At 42.3% G+C, this 18,831-nt stretch overlaps 5 protein-coding genes across 7 annotated transcripts; 4 read left to right on the plus strand and 1 right to left on the minus strand.

Moving 5' to 3' along the window:
- Window positions 1-658: 658 nt before the first annotated feature.
- On the minus strand, window positions 659-11,475 carry carm1l (coactivator-associated arginine methyltransferase 1, like). Of its 3 annotated transcripts, XR_002251857.2 has the most exons (14): window positions 11,249-11,475; window positions 9,906-10,031; window positions 9,693-9,802; window positions 9,495-9,599; window positions 9,271-9,381; window positions 6,402-6,579; window positions 6,206-6,296; window positions 2,297-2,378; window positions 2,105-2,190; window positions 1,864-1,953; window positions 1,603-1,740; window positions 1,406-1,495; window positions 1,053-1,163; window positions 665-920 (listed from the first exon to the last, which is right to left on the minus strand). XR_002251857.2 is itself a non-coding variant. In XM_020457194.2 (13 exons), the coding sequence occupies exons 1-13, from the start codon at window positions 11,418-11,420 to the stop codon at window positions 911-913; spliced, it is 1,389 nt and encodes a 462-aa protein (XP_020312783.1). In that variant the 5' UTR covers window positions 11,421-11,475; the 3' UTR covers window positions 659-910. The 3 variants fall into 3 exon arrangements, 2 of the variants coding, with proteins under 2 accessions (XP_020312783.1, XP_020312784.1); XM_020457194.2 differs by lacking the exon at window positions 1,053-1,163 and having other exon boundaries at window positions 659-920; XM_020457195.2 differs by lacking the exons at window positions 665-920; window positions 1,053-1,163 and having other exon boundaries at window positions 1,402-1,495.
- Window positions 11,476-12,361: 886 nt separating this feature from the next.
- LOC109868486 (heat shock protein 30) lies at window positions 12,362-13,226 on the plus strand. The gene has a single exon (XM_020458078.2). The coding sequence runs from the start codon at window positions 12,443-12,445 to the stop codon at window positions 13,085-13,087; it is 645 nt and encodes a 214-aa protein (XP_020313667.2). The 5' UTR covers window positions 12,362-12,442; the 3' UTR covers window positions 13,088-13,226.
- Window positions 13,227-14,140: 914 nt separating this feature from the next.
- Window positions 14,141-15,006, plus strand: LOC109868189 (heat shock protein 30). The gene has a single exon (XM_031802946.1). It carries the CDS (start codon window positions 14,222-14,224, stop codon window positions 14,864-14,866), a length of 645 nt encoding a protein of 214 aa, XP_031658806.1. The 5' UTR covers window positions 14,141-14,221; the 3' UTR covers window positions 14,867-15,006.
- Window positions 15,007-15,930: 924 nt separating this feature from the next.
- Window positions 15,931-16,794, plus strand: LOC116356600 (heat shock protein 30-like). The gene has a single exon (XM_031802966.1). The coding sequence runs from the start codon at window positions 16,011-16,013 to the stop codon at window positions 16,653-16,655; it is 645 nt and encodes a 214-aa protein (XP_031658826.1). The 5' UTR covers window positions 15,931-16,010; the 3' UTR covers window positions 16,656-16,794.
- Window positions 16,795-17,707: 913 nt separating this feature from the next.
- LOC116356598 (heat shock protein 30-like) lies at window positions 17,708-18,574 on the plus strand. Its single transcript, XM_031802962.1, has one exon. It carries the CDS (start codon window positions 17,790-17,792, stop codon window positions 18,432-18,434), a length of 645 nt encoding a protein of 214 aa, XP_031658822.1. The 5' UTR covers window positions 17,708-17,789; the 3' UTR covers window positions 18,435-18,574.
- The last annotated feature ends 257 nt before the right edge of the window (window positions 18,575-18,831 follow it).

The following is an 18,831-nucleotide window of genomic DNA, read 5'->3' on the forward strand; positions in this document are numbered from 1 at the left end:
TGTTGCTGTTTTATGTTAATTTAAGGTTAGGTTTACGATTAGAAGTGTGGTCAAGGTTAGGGTTAAAAAATCTAATTTGAAGAAGATACATTGTAGAAATAGGCGGGGTTTATGACATTTTTTGGCTGTGGTAACTTGTGACGACCCTGGGTGGTTAGTGCAAACCGGGATACTTGGGACGATCCTACCCTAACACGTCTAACAGCTTTGTCAAAATGGACTTTTCATATCAGGTTTTGCAGAATTTTACACAGCAAGTTAGGATAATTAACGTAGCCGGTTATGAGAATTAGGTTAAGGTTAGGGTTAGGTCAAATGCAAAACAATTTCAAAAACGGCGTAAATTTGACAAAAGCTAGCTGTAATCCATCTAGACATGACGGGGTGCTTGTTTTTGTACCTGATAAATCATTATATTACATTTATGATATCTATGTGTATACAGATAAAAACTGATACTTACTGTAGTAACTAAGTAGCCTAAGTCACGTATAGTCATGGCTCAATCTATCCCCTGAATAGCCCAAGAAAGTCACTTCACCAGCATGTTGTTTCCACCTGTCCCTTCAAATCAATGATTTTCAAATCCAAGTAAAAGCTAACGAGCCAGGGACCGAAATGGAACCAGATATGTGTTGGTTAGAGAAGTAATGAGAGGTTATTGTTACGGATAACACAAGTTTATTGGTATTGTATTACAGGTTTACAATACATACACGTGCATCTCTCTTAGTGCATAACTATTGTAGATCCACTTGATGTCCCTGTACACTATAATGCATGAAATGCCGGCGTTGGCTATATGTTTATGCAAAATAAAAACATATTCATGTACATTCAAAGTTCTTTCATGGACAGTTTTATAGCAAAGGACATGAAGGCTCCTGGAACTTGATCGGTGATCATCACTTCAGGCATACCTTTGGAAAGAAAATGCATCTTTAGCTAAACAAACAAAGTCAAACTCCTGTTGGAACTATAAACTTTCCTACAAAGGGGATATGTAATGGACTACACTACTGACCCCGCAGGGCAGTTCAGGTGTACTTTACCTAGCCTATAGTCCCGGGGCTTGTGCCACACTCTACTCTGTAAAGGGTCTGTCCACACTCTTTGCTCCTGCATTGTCTGGAGGTTCTTACACCAGCAGCCAACTGTGTACCCTAAACAGGCAGACAGACAGAGGTGTAGTCCAGGCACACTACAGAGCACATTAGGCAAGTAGGAAATAACAATACTACCATATCTACTCGCTTCTGCCAAAAGCTGTATTAATTGAAAGGATATGAAGAGAATTTAAGCTTCTGCTATGGACCTGGTATGGACCAACATTATAGACATCTGCATACATAGAAGAATAAGACATCATTGAATTTCACTGTTGAACCAAACAGCAGCTGCTCACCTGAAGAAAGGGTTCTTTAGATCCAAACTGTTGCCAGATTTGAAGCCTGACTGATCAACGACTGCTGTGATGTGAATGTCGTAGCTCTGCCTGGTAGAGATGAAGAGCAAAAACAACCAATATAATCTCTGTATAATATTGTTTCCATTTCCCACATTCCATTTCTATATTACAGACACTGTCCTTCTCCGGCTTACCTTGTGTTGGCTATGAACTGGACAGATCCGGACAGAGTCTGTCCCACCTTGCCAAACAGAGGGGTCTGGAAGAGACAGCGGACCTGGTACCAGTGAGTCAGAGGTTCACTAGGAGCAGTGGACAGCCACACTGTCATCCTGCAGAGAGAAAGGACTCAAATGAACAGAGTATATCTACTGTACCCCCTGGAGCCTGAGACAACACTTTTTTTTTTTTTAACAATGAAAATCATTGAAAAACATCACTCCAAGCGTTCTTACTTGGATCCTATAAATGCTACGTCAAACCAGAAGGCCAGCCCATGGATCAGTCCAGACTGGAGCAGTTTAAACACAAATGGAATCTCCATCCTGCAAGACATAGTGAAATGGAATGTTTATTACAGCGACATGCTGTCATTATCGCAGATTTTCTCTTATCTGCCAATACAGTTTCATAGCTCATAATAAGATCCGCGCAATTACATTTGTGTTGTTGTTGAAAAAGGACTTAGACAATCACCTATGTAAGTCCTCTTCTTTCGCCTCCATGAAATTGATGCAGTGCTTGACAGATTTTGCCATTAGAATCGACATCTCAAATGTGTCCTACAACAAAATGAGGACAATGAGGCAAATTGAACATCTTTGTATTATTTCACAGTATATATCAGCATGAACGGAATTATAGCCTCATTGAACCCGAGGTACTCACAACTATGGGCTGTTTGAAAAACTCATCAACTGCAGAACTGTGAAGACCACTCAGGTTAACCCCATAGAAACAGGTCTGGTGCCTGCAACGGAGTGTGGCAGAACAACAAGGCACATAATGTATTAGATCAGAAGATTCTGCACTTAAGTCTAACTTGTCCAGGCAGACACAACTGAAATTCATGCTGTAAAATGTATGAGCACCAGGCTAAGAATGATTTCTGCATTCCTAAAAACTGAAAAGGCTTGTCATCCCCTCATAGTAGTGGATCAAAGACTGACACTACACCATAGCCCTCTTGCTGGAAAAGGCGTGCAGACCACTATCTTGTAACATTATACAGCTTCAAGGGGAAAAGTGAAGTGTATATATGACACCGTTGATTTCATTGCACGTCCCATCTTGGTGAAGTGTCTTTGGTCCCGTATTGTTATAATTTATTTATTTATTTTTATTTTACCTTTATTTAACCAGGTAGGCAAGTTGAGAACAAGTTCTCATTTACAATTGCGACCTGGCCAAGATAAAGCAAAGCAGTTCGACAGATAAAACGACACAGAGTTACACATGGAGTAAAAACAAACATACAGTCAATAATGCAGTATAAACAAGTCTATATACAATGTGAGGTGAGAAGGGAGGTAAAGGCAAAAAAGGCCATGATGGCAAAGTAAATACAATATAGCAAGTAAAATACTGGAATGGTAGTTTTGCAATGGAAGAATGTGCAAAGTAGAAATAAAAAATAATGGGGTGCAAAGGAGCAAAATAAATAAATAAATTAAAATTAAATACAGTTGGGAAAGAGGTAGTTGTTTGGGCTAAATTATAGGTGGGCTATGTACAGGTGCAGTAATCTGTGAGCTGCTCTGACAGTTGGTGCTTAAAGCTAGTGAGGGAGATAAGTGTTTCCAGTTTCAGAGATTTTTGTAGTTCGTTCCAGTCATTGGCAGCAGAGAACTGGAAGGAGAGGCGGCCAAAGAAAGAATTGGTTTTGGGGGTGACTAGAGAGATATACCTGCTGGAGCGTGTGCTACAGGTGGGAGATGCTATGGTGACCAGCGAGCTGAGATAAGGGGGGACTTTACCTAGCAGGGTCTTGTAGATGACATGGAGCCAGTGGGTTTGGCGACGAGTATGAAGCGAGGGCCAGCCAACGAGAGCGTACAGGTCGCAATGGTGGGTAGTATATGGGGCTTTGGTGATAAAACGGATTGCACTGTGATAGACTGCATCCAATTTGTTGAGTAGGGTATTGGAGGCTATTTTGTAAATGACATCGCCAAAGTCGAGGATTGGTAGGATGGTCAGTTTTACAAGGGTATGTTTGGCAGCATGAGTGAAGGATGCTTTGTTGCGAAATAGGAAGCCAATTCTAGATTTAACTTTGGATTGGAGATGTTTGATATGGGTCTGGAAGGAGAGTTTACAGTCTAACCAGAAACCTAAGTATTTGTAGTTGTCCACGTATTCTAAGTCAGAGCCGTCCAGAGTAGTGATGTTGGACAGGCGGGTAGGTGCAGGTAGCGATCGGTTGAAGAGCATGCATTTAGTTTTACTTGTATTTAAGAGCAATTGGAGGCCACGGAAGGAGAGTTGTATGGCATTGAAGCTTGCCTGGAGGGTTGTTAACACAGTGTCCATGTTCTCCTGGCCATAAATGGGTGGTGTAAAAGACTTGCATGTGAAACACAAGATGTGTGTGAGATGAAGTGCATTAGATTATCACAAATAACCTTTTCAGTATGTTCAAGCTTGGGTGAGGATGCTGTCAGCACTAGTGAACTGGTGCGGGTGATATACAATATAACCTCAAAAGTATGTGGACTCTCCTTAAAATTAGTGTATTCGGCTATTTCAGCCACATTTTGCTAACAGGTGTATAAAATCGAGCACACAGCCATGCAATCTCCATAGACAAACATTGGCAGTAGAATGGCCTTACCGAAGAGCTCAGTGACTTTCAATGTGGCACCATCATAGGATGCCACCTTTCCAACATGTCAGTTCGTCAAATGTCTGCCCTGCTAGAGCTGCCCCGGTCAACTGTAAATGCTGTTATTGTGAAGTGGAAATGTCTAGGAGCAACAACGGTTCAGCCGTGAGGTGGTAGGCCACACAAGCTCACAGAACAGGACCGCCGAGTGCTGAAGAGCGTAGCACGTAAAAATCATCTCTCCTAGGTTGCAACACTCATTACTGGGTTCCAAACGGCCTCTGGAAGCAACGTCAGCACACTAACTGTTCTTCAGGAGCTTCAAGAAATAGGTTTCCATGGCCGAGCAGCCGCATACAAGCCTAAGATTACCATGCACAATGACAAGCGTCGGCTTAAGTGGTGTTAAGCTTGCCGCCATTGGACTCTGGAGCAGTGGAAACGTGTTCTCTGGAGTTATGAATAGCGCTACATCATCTGGTAGTCCGACGAACAAATCTGTGTTTGGCGGGTGCCAGGAGAACCCTACCTGCCCAAATGCATAGTGCTAACTGTAAAGTCTGGTGGAGGAGGACAAATTATCTGGGGCTGTTTTTCATGGTCCGGGCTAGGCCCCTTAGTTCCAGTGAAGGGAAATCTCAACGCTACAGCACACAATGAAATTCTAGACAATTCTATGCTTCCAACTTTGTGGTAACAGTTTGGGAAAGGCCATTTCCTGTTTCAGCATGACAATGCCCCTGTGCACAAAGTGAGGTCCATACAGAAATGGTTTGTTGAGATCGGCGTGGAAGAACTTGACTGGCCAGCCCTGACCTCAACCCCATCGAACACCTTTGGGATGAATTAGAATGCTGACTGCAAGCCAGGCCTAATCGTCCAAAATCAGTGCCCGACCTCACTAATGCTCTTGTGGCTGAATGGAAGCAAGTCCCCGCAGCAATGTTCCAACATCTAGTGGAAAACCTTCCCAGAAGAGTGGAGGCTGTTATAGCAGCAAAGGGGGGGGGCAACTCCATATTAATGCCAAAGATTTTGGAATGAGATGTTCGACTAGCAGATGTCCACATACTTTTGGTCATAAAGTGTAGGTGTGTAAGTGAGAGGGAAGGCAGAGGGTTCACAGAGGAGCATTGCAACATCTATCCGGTATCTCCATGTAAGCATAGCATCTGCGGTCATGTGTTGAGTGTAGTGAGGGAGGAAAACTACAGGCAAAGACATATTGCCCTATCTCTAACCAACAATATTTGAACAGCAGATATTTTCTTTACATTTCTCTCTATGTCTCTGTGTCTTCTGCCACTGGCAGTGTGAGGACAGTTATCTGAGTAGAGGGGGTTCGAGAGGGTATGTGTGAGTCAGGTTTGGACTGAACTGGAGCGTTTTACGTTGACAGGAAACCCGCTTGACTGGGGTCACAGCCCAGTGCCAGTCGGACCTGGAGCTGCGGGTGGGTGGGGGGCCGATTAGCCTCCTGGCATGTTGCGTAGCCCCACAGCCTGCCCGGGCCTCTGTGGGGGGATGTCAAATAAACCCTCATGGACACAGCTGTAAACAGTCACAGAGACTCATGGAGATGGAGGGGAGGGGAGCGTCAGGCAGGGCCAGGCCCAGACTGAGAGGCTTTGTGGGGGTGTGAGGCGGGGTCAATCATGGTCTGTTAACGCACTGGCATCCTGCTCTGCTCTGCTCTGCTTCTCCCCAGAAGGAGAGGAGAGAGGGGGGAGGAGAGCACTATGAGCTCATCCCATACAGCAATTCACTGTGTTTTCATGGCAGCCACACACACACCGCTGTCACAGTTAAGTACGAGTTAAGTTAGCACTGATGCCAACTGTGAAACCCCCTATGGAAAGCAGCAATAATCCAGAATACAAAACTAATAAGAACATTTATTTGAGTTCAACCTCCACCTTGTGGTGCCGGAATGACACAAGACAGATTCTGAAACATTGTGTTTATTCTCTCACCAGAAGCTAGAGCGTCCATAGTGCTCGATGTAGAGCTGCTCATCAGTGAAGGGAGCGAGGTGCATGTCACTACAGGTTGGGAACATCATACCTGAATAGGTAGAAGAGAGATATGTTTTGTGTAACATTAGCTGAACAAAACTATCAACAGATCAATCACAGCATGGAAAATAGCCTCTGTTGGAATTCAACTGACCCTTGGGTTTAAGCCACTTCCTGGAGTGGAGGTAGCTCTCCAGCATCCTCTCGTTCAGCAGCATGTAGCCAATGGGCTCTGAGATGATCACGTCCACCTGCTCAGGGCACGACACCTCCTCAATCTTTCCAGCCAGGACTATGATCCTATCTGACAGACTATTGCTCTTTACAAGCATCTGAAGGGAAAACACAAAACATTGCTGTCCCCCCCAAATATGACATTTGTTTTTTGAGTCAGATAGGGTCCAATCTTACTGATGCACCACTGCACGTCTAAGGCTTTGATGATGACATGTGTAGTACATTTGAGAGCAGATGTCTTGGATCAAGGGTGTTTGTAGCTTGTTTCTTCACCTGAAATTGCATTCATCTGCTGTCTAAAATTAGCAAGAAATAATTAGCTGTTGACAAATTGTGTTTTGGTAAACCCTCGTGCATGCAAACTCTCCCATGAAGTGCTCTGGTACATTACACTTCCCTGCTGTGTAAACAGGGAGTTCTACTTTAATGATGCCAGAGCTGCTGGGCTGCTGCTCCAGGGCAATTCCATGGTAACGGAATTACGCTTCGACCCCGATTTTTCACTTTAAAATGTATGCCAAACAAAACAATTGATTTAAACAGTTATCAAACCATACAACTTTGTGCACAATAACTACTTTGAACAATTTGCACAGAACATTTCACAAAAACACATTTACTGGAAGAACTGTGCAGATGCTAAATTTGGCCACAGAATTACGGTAAAATCTCCCTCAGTTTTCTATGTGGACTACGTCTGCTCAGTGGGTTGGGAGGCTTGTTACAGTAAATGGAAGGAGGGTAGGTGGTAGGTGTCATGGTAGGTTTCACTAAGATCCGGGAGAGGAGACATTCACTGGAGAGAGACAGAGAGAGAGCGAGAGAGAGAGAGAGAGGGGTTGTCCAGACTGTTTTAACACTGTTTTAAAAACAGTAGTGAGCTGAACATAACAGAATGCCAGAGGAAGGGAGGACAGTAGCAGGTGAACCCAACTGTGATTTGTGACTACTATGATTTCCCATTGTAGACAATTCAATTGCAGTAATTCTGATTTGGTAACAGAATTCAGAGTTTTAATCACTTAATAATTCATAACAAACTTGATATTAGTAAAAACACTACACAGTAACTAATTGGTAGGTCTACCTTTACTTGTTACTTCTGTGAACTTTCACTATCGTCCCTCCTCATGAGAGACATTAAAACATCTCTTAAAGATATGTGGGGTTTTGGTAACGGAATCGCAAGGCACAACGTTTTTCAAAGCAAATCATTTATCCAAAACGTATTGATATTAGTTGGCAGGGGTCTTTACTTCAACATTGTGTTCTGACATATTTCTCATACCTTTTACTGGTTGATGTTGTGGTCTAAGAACCCTTTCCATCAGTTTGTTAGTCCAGATTTTTAGGATGGCAAATGGTAGAGAAATGTATATATGCCTTCATTTCCCCCAAATATAGACTCTTAGCTTTCATTTGACACACAATTTGATATGCTCCTATGAAATTCACATGTTGATGCTCATGGGTCCTTTTACATGGAAATGCTCTCCATGCACACTGAGTGAGAGGAACAGACTGCTGGGTCTTCGATTACTGAGAGACTGAAGCATATGGTGTATTAAAAACATAAACCAGGTCATGCTGGCCAGGCAAGACCCTCTGACTGGGAGTGTGACGGAGCCCCTCATAATATTGTTTCAAAAGGACATTGTCCACACTGGTTGGTTTTCTCTTGCTGTCTGCGTAGGTCATCATCCCACACCGTGGCAGAGCACCCTTCCTGTTTAATCCAGACCTTGGCCTGTGGAGCGTTCTTGTGAGGCAGTGACCCATGCACATGCACGTGCACACTGACGCTGGCCAGGCGTCCACAGGGGTGGTCCCAGGATCTGGCTCACACTGTTTATATAGACCTCAGTGTAGGCCTACAGTATGATAGGGACTCAGCCTGCTCAGAGAGACCATGCAACCACCCCAACAGGAATACATTATGGAGGTCCACCATTTTGTCCAACTGAGTATACGGTTCGGCTATTGGCAGATAAGCTGCAATGTGGAAGGAAAGAAATATGAAGGGACACATCTGGTTGCAGTCTAGAAACAAGCACCAGTAGAGTAGAAATAGAACAGGGAGAACTATGCCTGACTGTTAAGCTAGAGGCCATCCATCCATGAAAATATGTTTCCTTCACCCTCAAGCTGGTTTCTGGGCCAAGAGCTGCCTCAAATCATTACACCCTCAGAATGTCATGCTCTGTGTGTGAAGCACGAGGTCCGTTTTATGGGGGCTGTTCTGTTCTGGAGGTGTGACTTTCGCTGAGATAGCATTTCCAGGGTTGTGCGGTTTTCATCAAGGCTTTGTCCTTGGCTCCATGTAGACACCATGAGGTTTGAGCTAGATGTGTTGACAACACAGGTGATTAGGGCTGTGATAAGTGATTCATCATCTTTACCCGGGGTGTTTCGGGCCAAGCAATACAAATGCCTTTATTCACTGGTCAAAGCCGTAAGGTTTTCCTTCTCATTCTAGGCGTAAGTGGTTTAAGCTGCTAAAACAGCAGAAACATAAATCAGATTTCAAAGCAGCATAGAACGTTCAATCATCTCAACAGACCAATGACGTTACTGAAGTAACTACCTATTCATCATACAACACACACATTTGAGCAATTATTAAGAACTCTGGTGCTATAGATTTAAAATGCCAGATAGCGCATGTTAAAGTGCAAAAGGATGCTCGTTTAAGATGAGCTTTCACATTTCCTGGAAGGTTGATAGGAAAACAATCAGATGCTGCCAGAGTAGGCCGTAAGGTTGAACGGTAAAAGAGATGCCTTTACCTCTGCAAATTTGGCTACAGGGCTGGCCTCCACAGCATATACCCTCTTCGCTCCTGCCTGGATGGCGAAGAAAGACAGGATCCCTGATCCACTGCCAACATCAAGTACTATCTGGGTACAGGAAGGAGCCAGACATTACATCCGCATGCAGTAACAGACAAAATGTAAGACATGATCAGGTTCAATGGATACGTGTGGTTTTGGTTATGTGGTTCCACTCTTACCTTGTCCTTGAAGTCCATCTCGTTTAGCAGTATGGCCTTTTGATACGTGGCTGTCCTCAAATAATCCTGCAGCATATTCTGTTGTTGTGATAGACAGCCATAAAACTACAGAAGAAGGGAGGACGAGGTTCATTCACAACCTAGTACACCACCAGTTTGTCTCTCTGCGGGCCGAGTTGACGGGTACAGTAAAACTACCTGGAAGTACTGCAGGGCTGAGGAGTCTTCAGTTCTCTGGTCAAACACGGATTGTTGCCTTTCTGCTGACTTCTCTTCTCTTCTCAGCTGTATGTGGAACTCCTGAAACTCTGGGGTCAGAAAACAACGGACTTTATGCATGAAAACTATTTTTGACGGTGTAAAGGAGGCTCCCACCTTAGCTAACGTGAGTCGTTTCATGTGTGCCCTTACCACTCTGTGTTCTGAACTGCAAGAGAACGCTCAGGCAGCCAACGGTTATGAGGAAAGATTGGGTGCCCACCCGACAACAGTCTGTTTCCCTGGTGACTGTGAATTTGAAAACACAGACCCCATCACCTGCAAAAGAAAAAAACACAACAGACAGTTAATTCAAATACACCCAAATACAAGATCTCTGTACTCTGTGTCATCCATTATCAAGGGGGCTGTTCCTCTGAGTTATCTACCCCAAGTCCATTCATTTGTTCTTGGCCTTTTGCAAACGTATCAGTAAAGGAACCATAAATAACAATGTCAGACATTAACCTAAGAAATCCTTCAGCATACTCTGGCAGCACGAGGCTACTAATGTGTAGCGGCCCTATCTGATCCTGTGCACCAGCAGGCAGAGAGATATAGCAGTAAGGCCCACTGTACCGTATAGTATAGGAAAACACAGTCTAGGTACATACTGTCCAGTAGAACTCCATAACAACGGAGTCAGACACGCACACACACACACACACACACACACACACACACACACACACACACACACACACACACACACACACACACACACACACACACACACACACACACACACACACACACACGCGCGCACGCATGCATATTGACGCCTCACATACACACATACAAACATTTGCACACTCTCAACATACGCTGCTGCTACTATTATCTATCCTGATCGGTTAGTTTTTACCCCTACCGACATGTTACCTCAACTACCTCGTGCAGCTGCACATTGACTCGGTGCAGGAACTCCTTGTATAGAGCTACATTGTTGTTATTTGTTGTGTTTTCTATTTTTATTTGTTCATTTGCTTTTTTAACTCTGCATTGTTGGGAAAGGGCTCGTCAGTAAGCATTTCACGATCAAGTCTACACCTATACTGCACGTGTGACAAATACAATTAGATTTGATTTGACTTCACACGCACACACACGCACGCACGTACGTACGCGCGCGCACACACACACACACTCACACACAGGGTGCACACAACTGGGTAGTAAATCTCACAGACCTTTCAGCACTGCCTGTCCAGCGACCACACAGAAAGAAGTAAAATTGCCACATGGGAAAGACTGTAGGAAAATATCATACACTCCACACACATACACATACATGGACTTCTCATAGACCAGAGAGAGGGCAATACATTTCTTTTTTAATCTTTAGGGAAAAAAGCTATTGGCAATTTTATTCAGAAATAAAGAGAGCATCATCACTATTTCTTCTTGGTTGTACTCATATGGAAAGAGCTAGTGTGATAAAAAAAAACTGTAATTTGATATGTTAGCTTGTTCTTATTTCTTGCATGTGTACTTACCATCCTGAATAGTGAGCTCTGTCTCCTCCAGCCCTGTGCTCAACTGTAGAGAAAGGCCTTGGTGTTGCCTCTGTTTAGCCACCTGTATCTCTCCCTGGACCTGGTCCTCATTCACCGTGAACAGATTGATGGAAAAACAGGTCACTTCTGAACCCCTCTCCATGGTCTCCATGGTCGCAGCTGTCGTAACTTCTGTAGTAAGGTTCTGTAGATGTGTCTGAGTTTGGTTGAGGTGGGAGGGGAAGGAGCTCTGGTGGGAGTCAAGGGGCGGGGACAGACTGTGTACAGGAATATGCTTTGAACAAAAAGAGAAGTTACAATCTATTTTTATACATATGCATATATATATATATATATATTAACCATGGCTAGATTTAGCTAATCTAGTTCAGCAATTTAGGCTAAGGCATTGAAGAATCTGAATAGATAAAAGTTTATTTTAGAATTCTGCAAATACATATTTGTATCATCAATGCTTGGATAACTTCCAAATTCAGGGCGAAAACACCTTTTTCTAACATAATGATAAACACACTTTCACTTGATTAAAACTGACTTTCACTCATGTTCTATTATGTTCACTTTTCACTATGTTGAATGACAATAAAGAGGACAGCTTAGTCTATTGATATCATTGAAAACATAGCAGCGTTAAGCACAGCAGGACGAAGTCCTGATGAATGTGGAATAAATTGGGCTTGGTCCTGAACTTCCTGATTGAGAAGTGGGCTGGAGTGACGTCACCACGTCCCTTCAGTGTGTCACCTAGTGGAGAACTATGGCAATGACAAGAAAGGTCCTGTTCTAATGATCCATCAATGCTGTAAATGTGAAAAGCAATATGGTTCAAAATACTTTTAAAAGTCATAAATATATTTAAGTTAAGTGAATCATTCATCAGTGAAACCAATAAAAGGTGACCTGCTTTAAGTACAGCACCACTAATATCTCAGGACTGTGGACTCCATCCAGCTTGTTACTGAACTACCTGATTTAGAAGCTGGCTGGAGTGACGTCACCACTTCCCTGCAGTGTGTCACCCAGTGGAGAACTGTGGCAATGACAGGAAAGTTCCTGAAGACACTGGAGCTCCAAGTGGCAGCATATAAAAGCTGTGAAACTCCCTCTGCCGAGACAGAAACCAATACATCCAACACTGAACACACAAGACTCAACACTCAACATTGACTGAAGATGCTGTGTTCCCGAGGATTCCAGTCTTCCCTCAGCCCATTGATGGACTTCTACTGGCCTGTGCGCAGTCTATGGCCAGAGGTCCGACCTCTTCTCAGCCAGCGGGATCTACTGCAGAGAAACCTGCTAGAAGTCAAGAGCAGTCTGGATCTGATGGCAAAACTCCAGCAGCACATCTTTGAAGAGTTGGACAATGTCCCATCCTCTTTGACCATCCAACCAGTCTCCTACAAGCTGGATAAAGAGGGAGAGAGCTTTGCCCTGACACTGGACGCTAAAGACTTTTCCCCAGAGGAGCTGTCTGTCAAGCAGGTGGGCAGGAAGCTGAAAGTCAGTGGGAAAACAGAGAAGAAGCTAGATGATGGGGAAGGCTCCTACTCTTACAGATGCCAAGAGTTCAGACAAGAGTTATATCTGCCTGAAGGGGTGAATCCTGAGACAGTCACCTGTTCCCTGGCACATGATGGGAAGCTCCACATTCAGGCACCAAAGAATCCATTATCTGGTGAGAAGGAGGTGGCAGAGAGAGTGGTTCCCATCAACTGTAGCCTGGATGTGGAAACCCCACAATTCCTGTCAAAGACAGAGGGAAGCATCACCGACACACAGAAGAAACAAGAGAACAGCGTTTCACATGAAGACTGATTTTTATTTCACTGTATGAAACATTTTCTAATACACATTTTTTATGTTTTGAGACTGTGTGCATGTACGTTTCATATCTTGTAACAATCAATATGATATGCTTTTGAATTGAATCAATAAAATATTTAAAAAATCAGAATTTTGCAGTTGTTATGATCTCTTCAATGGATATCAACATAATGACCATTATCTCTCATCAAAAGATAACATTCCAAAAGGCTCACTGGCCTGACATTTTTCAATGATCATTTTCAATAAATTCAATTTTCAAAAAGCTCTCCTGAAAATGTTCTGATTCTAACATGTTTATGACATGTTTATAAACCTGACTTCTGAAAACAAATGTCATGTGGACTTGTCAGGATTTGCAATGTAGACCTTTTTGAGCAAGTGTCCTGTTTTAGATCATTGAATGTGAGTGAATAGTTTCCACAACTAGAAAATATTGTTTTTAGTTATTAAAAAACATACGTAAATATATGATAAACATAATGCCAGACAATTTTCTTTTCAACTTTCAACAATATTATAACATAAAATTGACACATGACCAATTTCATAAGCTGTACAATCGGCATATATTTTATTCAAAATATGATTTCTCTGTGGATTATTTTAGAATGTGTTCAATTACATTTGGACCTTTCTTGCAGTGGTGAAAACTCTTTAAAACGTAGCTTGTGATCTTTGGTCCAATTTTGTTCGACTTTGCTGATACTATTGCATGTTACAGAATATGCATTGCTAATGATCCATCAATGCTGTAAATGTGAAAAGCAATATGGTTCAAAATACTTTTAAAAGTCATAAATATATTTAAGTTAAGTGAATCATTCATCAGTGAAACCAATAAAAGGTGACCTGCTTTAAGTACAGCACCACTAATATCTCAGGACTGTGGACTCCATCCAGCTTGTTACTGAACTACCTGATTTAGAAGCTGGCTGGAGTGACGTCACCACTTCCCTGCAGTGTGTCACCCAGTGGAGAACTGTGGCAATGACAGGAAAGTTCCTGAAGACACTGGAGCTCCAAGTGGCAGCATATAAAAGCTGTGAAACTCCCTCTGCCGAGACAGAAACCAATACATCCAACACTGAACACACAAGACTCAACACTCAACATTGACTGAAGATGCTGTGTTCCCGAGGATTCCAGTCTTCCCTCAGCCCATTGATGGACTTCTACTGGCCTGTGCGCAGTCTATGGCCAGAGGTCCGACCTCTTCTCAGCCAGCGGGATCTACTGCAGAGAAACCTGCTAGAAGTCAAGAGCAGTCTGGATCTGATGGCAAAACTCCAGCAGCACATCTTTGAAGAGTTGGACAATGTCCCATCCTCTTTGACCATCCAACCAGTCTCCTACAAGCTGGATAAAGAGGGAGAGAGCTTTGCCCTGACACTGGACGCTAAAGACTTTTCCCCAGAGGAGCTGTCTGTCAAGCAGGTGGGCAGGAAGCTGAAAGTCAGTGGGAAAACAGAGAAGAAGCTAGATGATGGGGAAGGCTCCTACTCTTATAGATGCCAAGAGTTCAGACAAGAGTTATATCTGCCTGAAGGGGTGAATCCTGAGACAGTCACCTGTTCCCTGGCACATGATGGGAAGCTCCACATTCAGGCACCAAAGAATCCATTATCTGGTGAGGAGGAGGTGGCAGAGAGAGTGGTTCCCATCAACTGTAGCCTGGATGTGGAAACCCCACAATTCCTGACAAAGACAGAGGGAAGCATCACCGACACACAGAAGAAACAAGAGAACAGCGTTTCACATGAAGACTGATTTTTATTTCACTGTATGAAACATTTTCTAATACATATTTTTTATGTTTTGAGACTGTGTGCATGTACGTTTCATATCTTGTAACAATCAATATGATATGCTTTTTAATTGAATCAATAAAATATTTTAAAAAATCAGAATTTTGCAGTTGTTATGATCTCTTCAATGGATATCAACATAATGACCATTATCTCTCATCAAAAGTTAACTTTCCAAAAGGCTCACTGGCCTGAAATTTTTCAATGATCATTTTCAATAAATTCAATTTTCAAAAAGCTCTCCTGAAAATGTTCTGATTCTAACATGTTTATGACATGTTTATAAACCTGACTTCTGAAAACAAATGTCATGTGGACTTGTCAGGATTTGCAATGTAGACCTTTTTGAGCAGTGTCCTGTTTTAGATCATTGAATGTGAGTGAATAGTTTCCACAACTAGAAAATATTGTTTTTAGTTATTAAAAAACATACGTAAATATATGATAAACATAATGCCAGACAATTTTCTTTTCAACTTTCAACAATATTATAACATAAAATTGACACATGACCAATTTCATAACGCTGTACAATCGGCATTTATTTTATTCAAAATATGATTTCTCAGTGGATTATTTTAGAATGTGTTCAATTACATTTGGACCTTTCTTGCAGTGACGCCTGTGGTGAAAACTCTTTAAAACGTAGCTTGTGATCTTTGGTCCAATTTTGTTCCACTTTGCTGATACTATTGCATGTTACAGAATATGCATAGCTAATGATCCATCAACGCTGTAAATGTGAAAAGCAATATGGTTCAAAATACTTTTAAAAGTCATAAATATATTTAAGTTATGTGAATCATTCATCAGTGAAACCAATAAAAGGTGACCTGCTTTAAGTACAGCACCACTAATATCTCAGGACTGTGGACTCCATCCAGCTTGTTACTGAACTACCTGATTTAGAAGCTGGCTGGAGTGACGTCACCACTTCCCTGCAGTGTGTCACCCAGTGGAGAACTGTGGCAATGACAGGAAAGGTCCTGAAGACACTGGAGCTCCAAGTGGCAGCATATAAAAGCTGTGAAACTCCCTCTGCCGAGACAGAAACCAATACATCCAACACTGAACACACAAGACTCAACACTCAACATTGACTGAAGATGCTGTGTTCCCGAGGATTCCAGTCTTCCCTCAGCCCATTGATGGACTTCTACTGGCCTGTGCGCAGTCTATGGCCAGAGGTCCGACCTCTTCTCAGCCAGCGGGATCTACTGCAGAGAAACCTGCTAGAAGTCAAGAGCAGTCTGGATCTGATGGCAAAACTCCAGCAGCACATCTTTGAAGAGTTGGACAATGTCCCATCCTCTTTGACCATCCAACCAGTCTCCTACAAGCTGGATAAAGAGGGAGAGAGCTTTGCCCTGACACTGGACGCTAAAGACTTTTCCCCAGAGGAGCTGTCTGTCAAGCAGGTGGGCAGGAAGCTGAAAGTCAGTGGGAAAACAGAGAAGAAGCTAGATGATGGGGAAGGCTCCTACTCTTACAGATGCCAAGAGTTCAGACAAGAGTTATATCTGCCTGAAGGGGTGAATCCTGAGACAGTCACCTGTTCCCTGGCACATGATGGGAAGCTCCACATTCAGGCACCAAAGAATCCATTATCTGGTGAGAAGGAGGTGGCAGAGAGAGTGGTTCCCATCAACTGTAGCCTGGATGTGGAAACCCCACAATTCCTGTCAAAGACAGAGGGAAGCATCACCGACACACAGAAGAAACAAGAGAACAGCGTTTCACATGAAGACTGATTTTTATTTCACTGTATGAAACATTTTCTAATACACATTTTTTATGTTTTGAGACTGTGTGCATGTACGTTTCATATCTTGTAACAATCAATATGATATGCTTTTGAATTGAATCAATAAAATATTTAAAAAATCAGAATTTTGCAGTTGTTATGATCTCTTCAATGGATATCAACATAATGACCATTATCTCTCATCAAAAGATAACATTCCAAAAGGCTCACTGGCCTGACATTTTTCAATGATCATTTTCAATAAATTCAATTTTCAAAAAGCTCTCCTGAAAATGTTCTGATTCTAACATGTTTATGACATGTTTATAAACCTGACTTCTGAAAACAAATGTCATGTGGACTTGTCAGGATTTGCAATGTAGACCTTTTTGAGCAAGTGTCCTGTTTTAGATCATTGAATGTGAGTGAATAGTTTCCACAACTAGAAAATATTGTTTTTAGTTATTAAAAAACATACGTAAATATATGATAAACATAATGCCAGACAATTTTCTTTTCAACTTTCAACAATATTATAACATAAAATTGACACATGACCAATTTCATAAGCTGTACAATCGGCATATATTTTATTCAAAATATGATTTCTCTGTGGATTATTTTAGAATGTGTTCAATTACATTTGGACCTTTCTTGCAGTGGTGAAAACTCTTTAAAACGTAGCTTGTGATCTTTGGTCCAATTTTGTTCGACTTTGCTGATACTATTGCATGTTACAGAATATGCATTGCTAATGATCCATCAATGCTGTAAATGTGAAAAGCAATATGGTTCAAAATACTTTTAAAAGTCATAAATATATTTAAGTTAAGTGAATCATTCATCAGTGAAACCAATAAAAGGTGACCTGCTTTAAGTACAGCACCACTAATATCTCAGGACTGTGGACTCCATCCAGCTTGTTACTGAACTACCTGATTTAGAAGCTGGCTGGAGTGACGTCACCACTTCCCTGCAGTGTGTCACCCAGTGGAGAACTGTGGCAATGACAGGAAAGTTCCTGAAGACACTGGAGCTCCAAGTGGCAGCATATAAAAGCTGTGAAACTCCCTCTGCCGAGACAGAAACCAATACATCCAACACTGAACACACAAGACTCAACACTCAACATTGACTGAAGATGCTGTGTTCCCGAGGATTCCAGTCTTCCCTCAGCCCATTGATGGACTTCTACTGGCCTGTGCGCAGTCTATGGCCAGAGGTCCGACCTCTTCTCAGCCAGCGGGATCTACTGCAGAGAAACCTGCTAGAAGTCAAGAGCAGTCTGGATCTGATGGCAAAACTCCAGCAGCACATCTTTGAAGAGTTGGACAATGTCCCATCCTCTTTGACCATCCAACCAGTCTCCTACAAGCTGGATAAAGAGGGAGCGAGCTTTGCCCTGACACTGGACGCTAAAGACTTTTCCCCAGAGGAGCTGTCTGTCAAGCAGGTGGGCAGGAAGCTGAAAGTCAGTGGGAAAACAGAGAAGAAGCTAGATGATGGGGAAGGCTCCTACTCTTATAGATGCCAAGAGTTCAGACAAGAGTTATATCTGCCTGAAGGGGTGAATCCTGAGACAGTCACCTGTTCCCTGGCACATGATGGGAAGCTCCACATTCAGGCACCAAAGAATCCATTATCTGGTGAGGAGGAGGTGGCAGAGAGAGTGGTTCCCATCAACTGTAGCCTGGATGTGGAAACCCCACAATTCCTGACAAAGACAGAGGGAAGCATCACCGACACACAGAAGAAACAAGAGAACAGCGTTTCACATGAAGACTGATTTTTATTTCACTGTATGAAACATTTTCTAATACATATTTTTTATGTTTTGAGACTGTGTGCATGTACGTTTCATATCTTGTAACAATCAATATGATATGCTTTTTAATTGAATCAATAAAATATTTTAAAAAATCAGAATTTTGCAGTTGTTATGATCTCTTCAATGGATATCAACATAATGACCATTATCTCTCATCAAAAGTTAACTTTCCAAAAGGCTCACTGGCCTGAAATTTTTCAATGATCATTTTCAATAAATTCAATTTTCAAAAAGCTCTCCTGAAAATGTTCTGATTCTAACATGTTTATGACATGTTTATAAACCTGACTTCTGAAAACAAATGTCATGTGGACTTGTCAGGATTTGCAATGTAGACCTTTTTGAGCAGTGTCCT

This window comes from Oncorhynchus kisutch, linkage group LG23, assembly GCF_002021735.2.
Source record: "Oncorhynchus kisutch isolate 150728-3 linkage group LG23, Okis_V2, whole genome shotgun sequence".
Lineage (NCBI taxonomy): Eukaryota > Metazoa > Chordata > Actinopteri > Salmoniformes > Salmonidae > Oncorhynchus > Oncorhynchus kisutch.

Excerpts from the sequence above, each read along its gene's own strand:
- carm1l (XM_020457194.2), bottom strand. The coding sequence starts at position 11,420 with ATGGAGACCATGGAGAGGGGTTCAGAAGTGACCTGTTTTTCCATCAAT. Across the intron at positions 10,032-11,248 it reads AGAGCTCACTATTCAGGATG|GTGATGGGGTCTGTGTTTTC; the intron begins GTAAGTACACAT and ends TTTCTTTTGCAG. Across the intron at positions 1,741-1,863 it reads GTAGCATTTATAGGATCCAA|GATGACAGTGTGGCTGTCCA; the intron begins GTAAGAACGCTT and ends TTCTCTCTGCAG.
- LOC109868486 (XM_020458078.2), top strand. The coding sequence starts at position 12,443 with ATGCTGTGTTCCCGAGGATTCCAGTCTTCCCTCAGCCCATTGATGGAC.
- LOC109868189 (XM_031802946.1), top strand. The coding sequence starts at position 14,222 with ATGCTGTGTTCCCGAGGATTCCAGTCTTCCCTCAGCCCATTGATGGAC.
- LOC116356600 (XM_031802966.1), top strand. The coding sequence starts at position 16,011 with ATGCTGTGTTCCCGAGGATTCCAGTCTTCCCTCAGCCCATTGATGGAC.
- LOC116356598 (XM_031802962.1), top strand. The coding sequence starts at position 17,790 with ATGCTGTGTTCCCGAGGATTCCAGTCTTCCCTCAGCCCATTGATGGAC.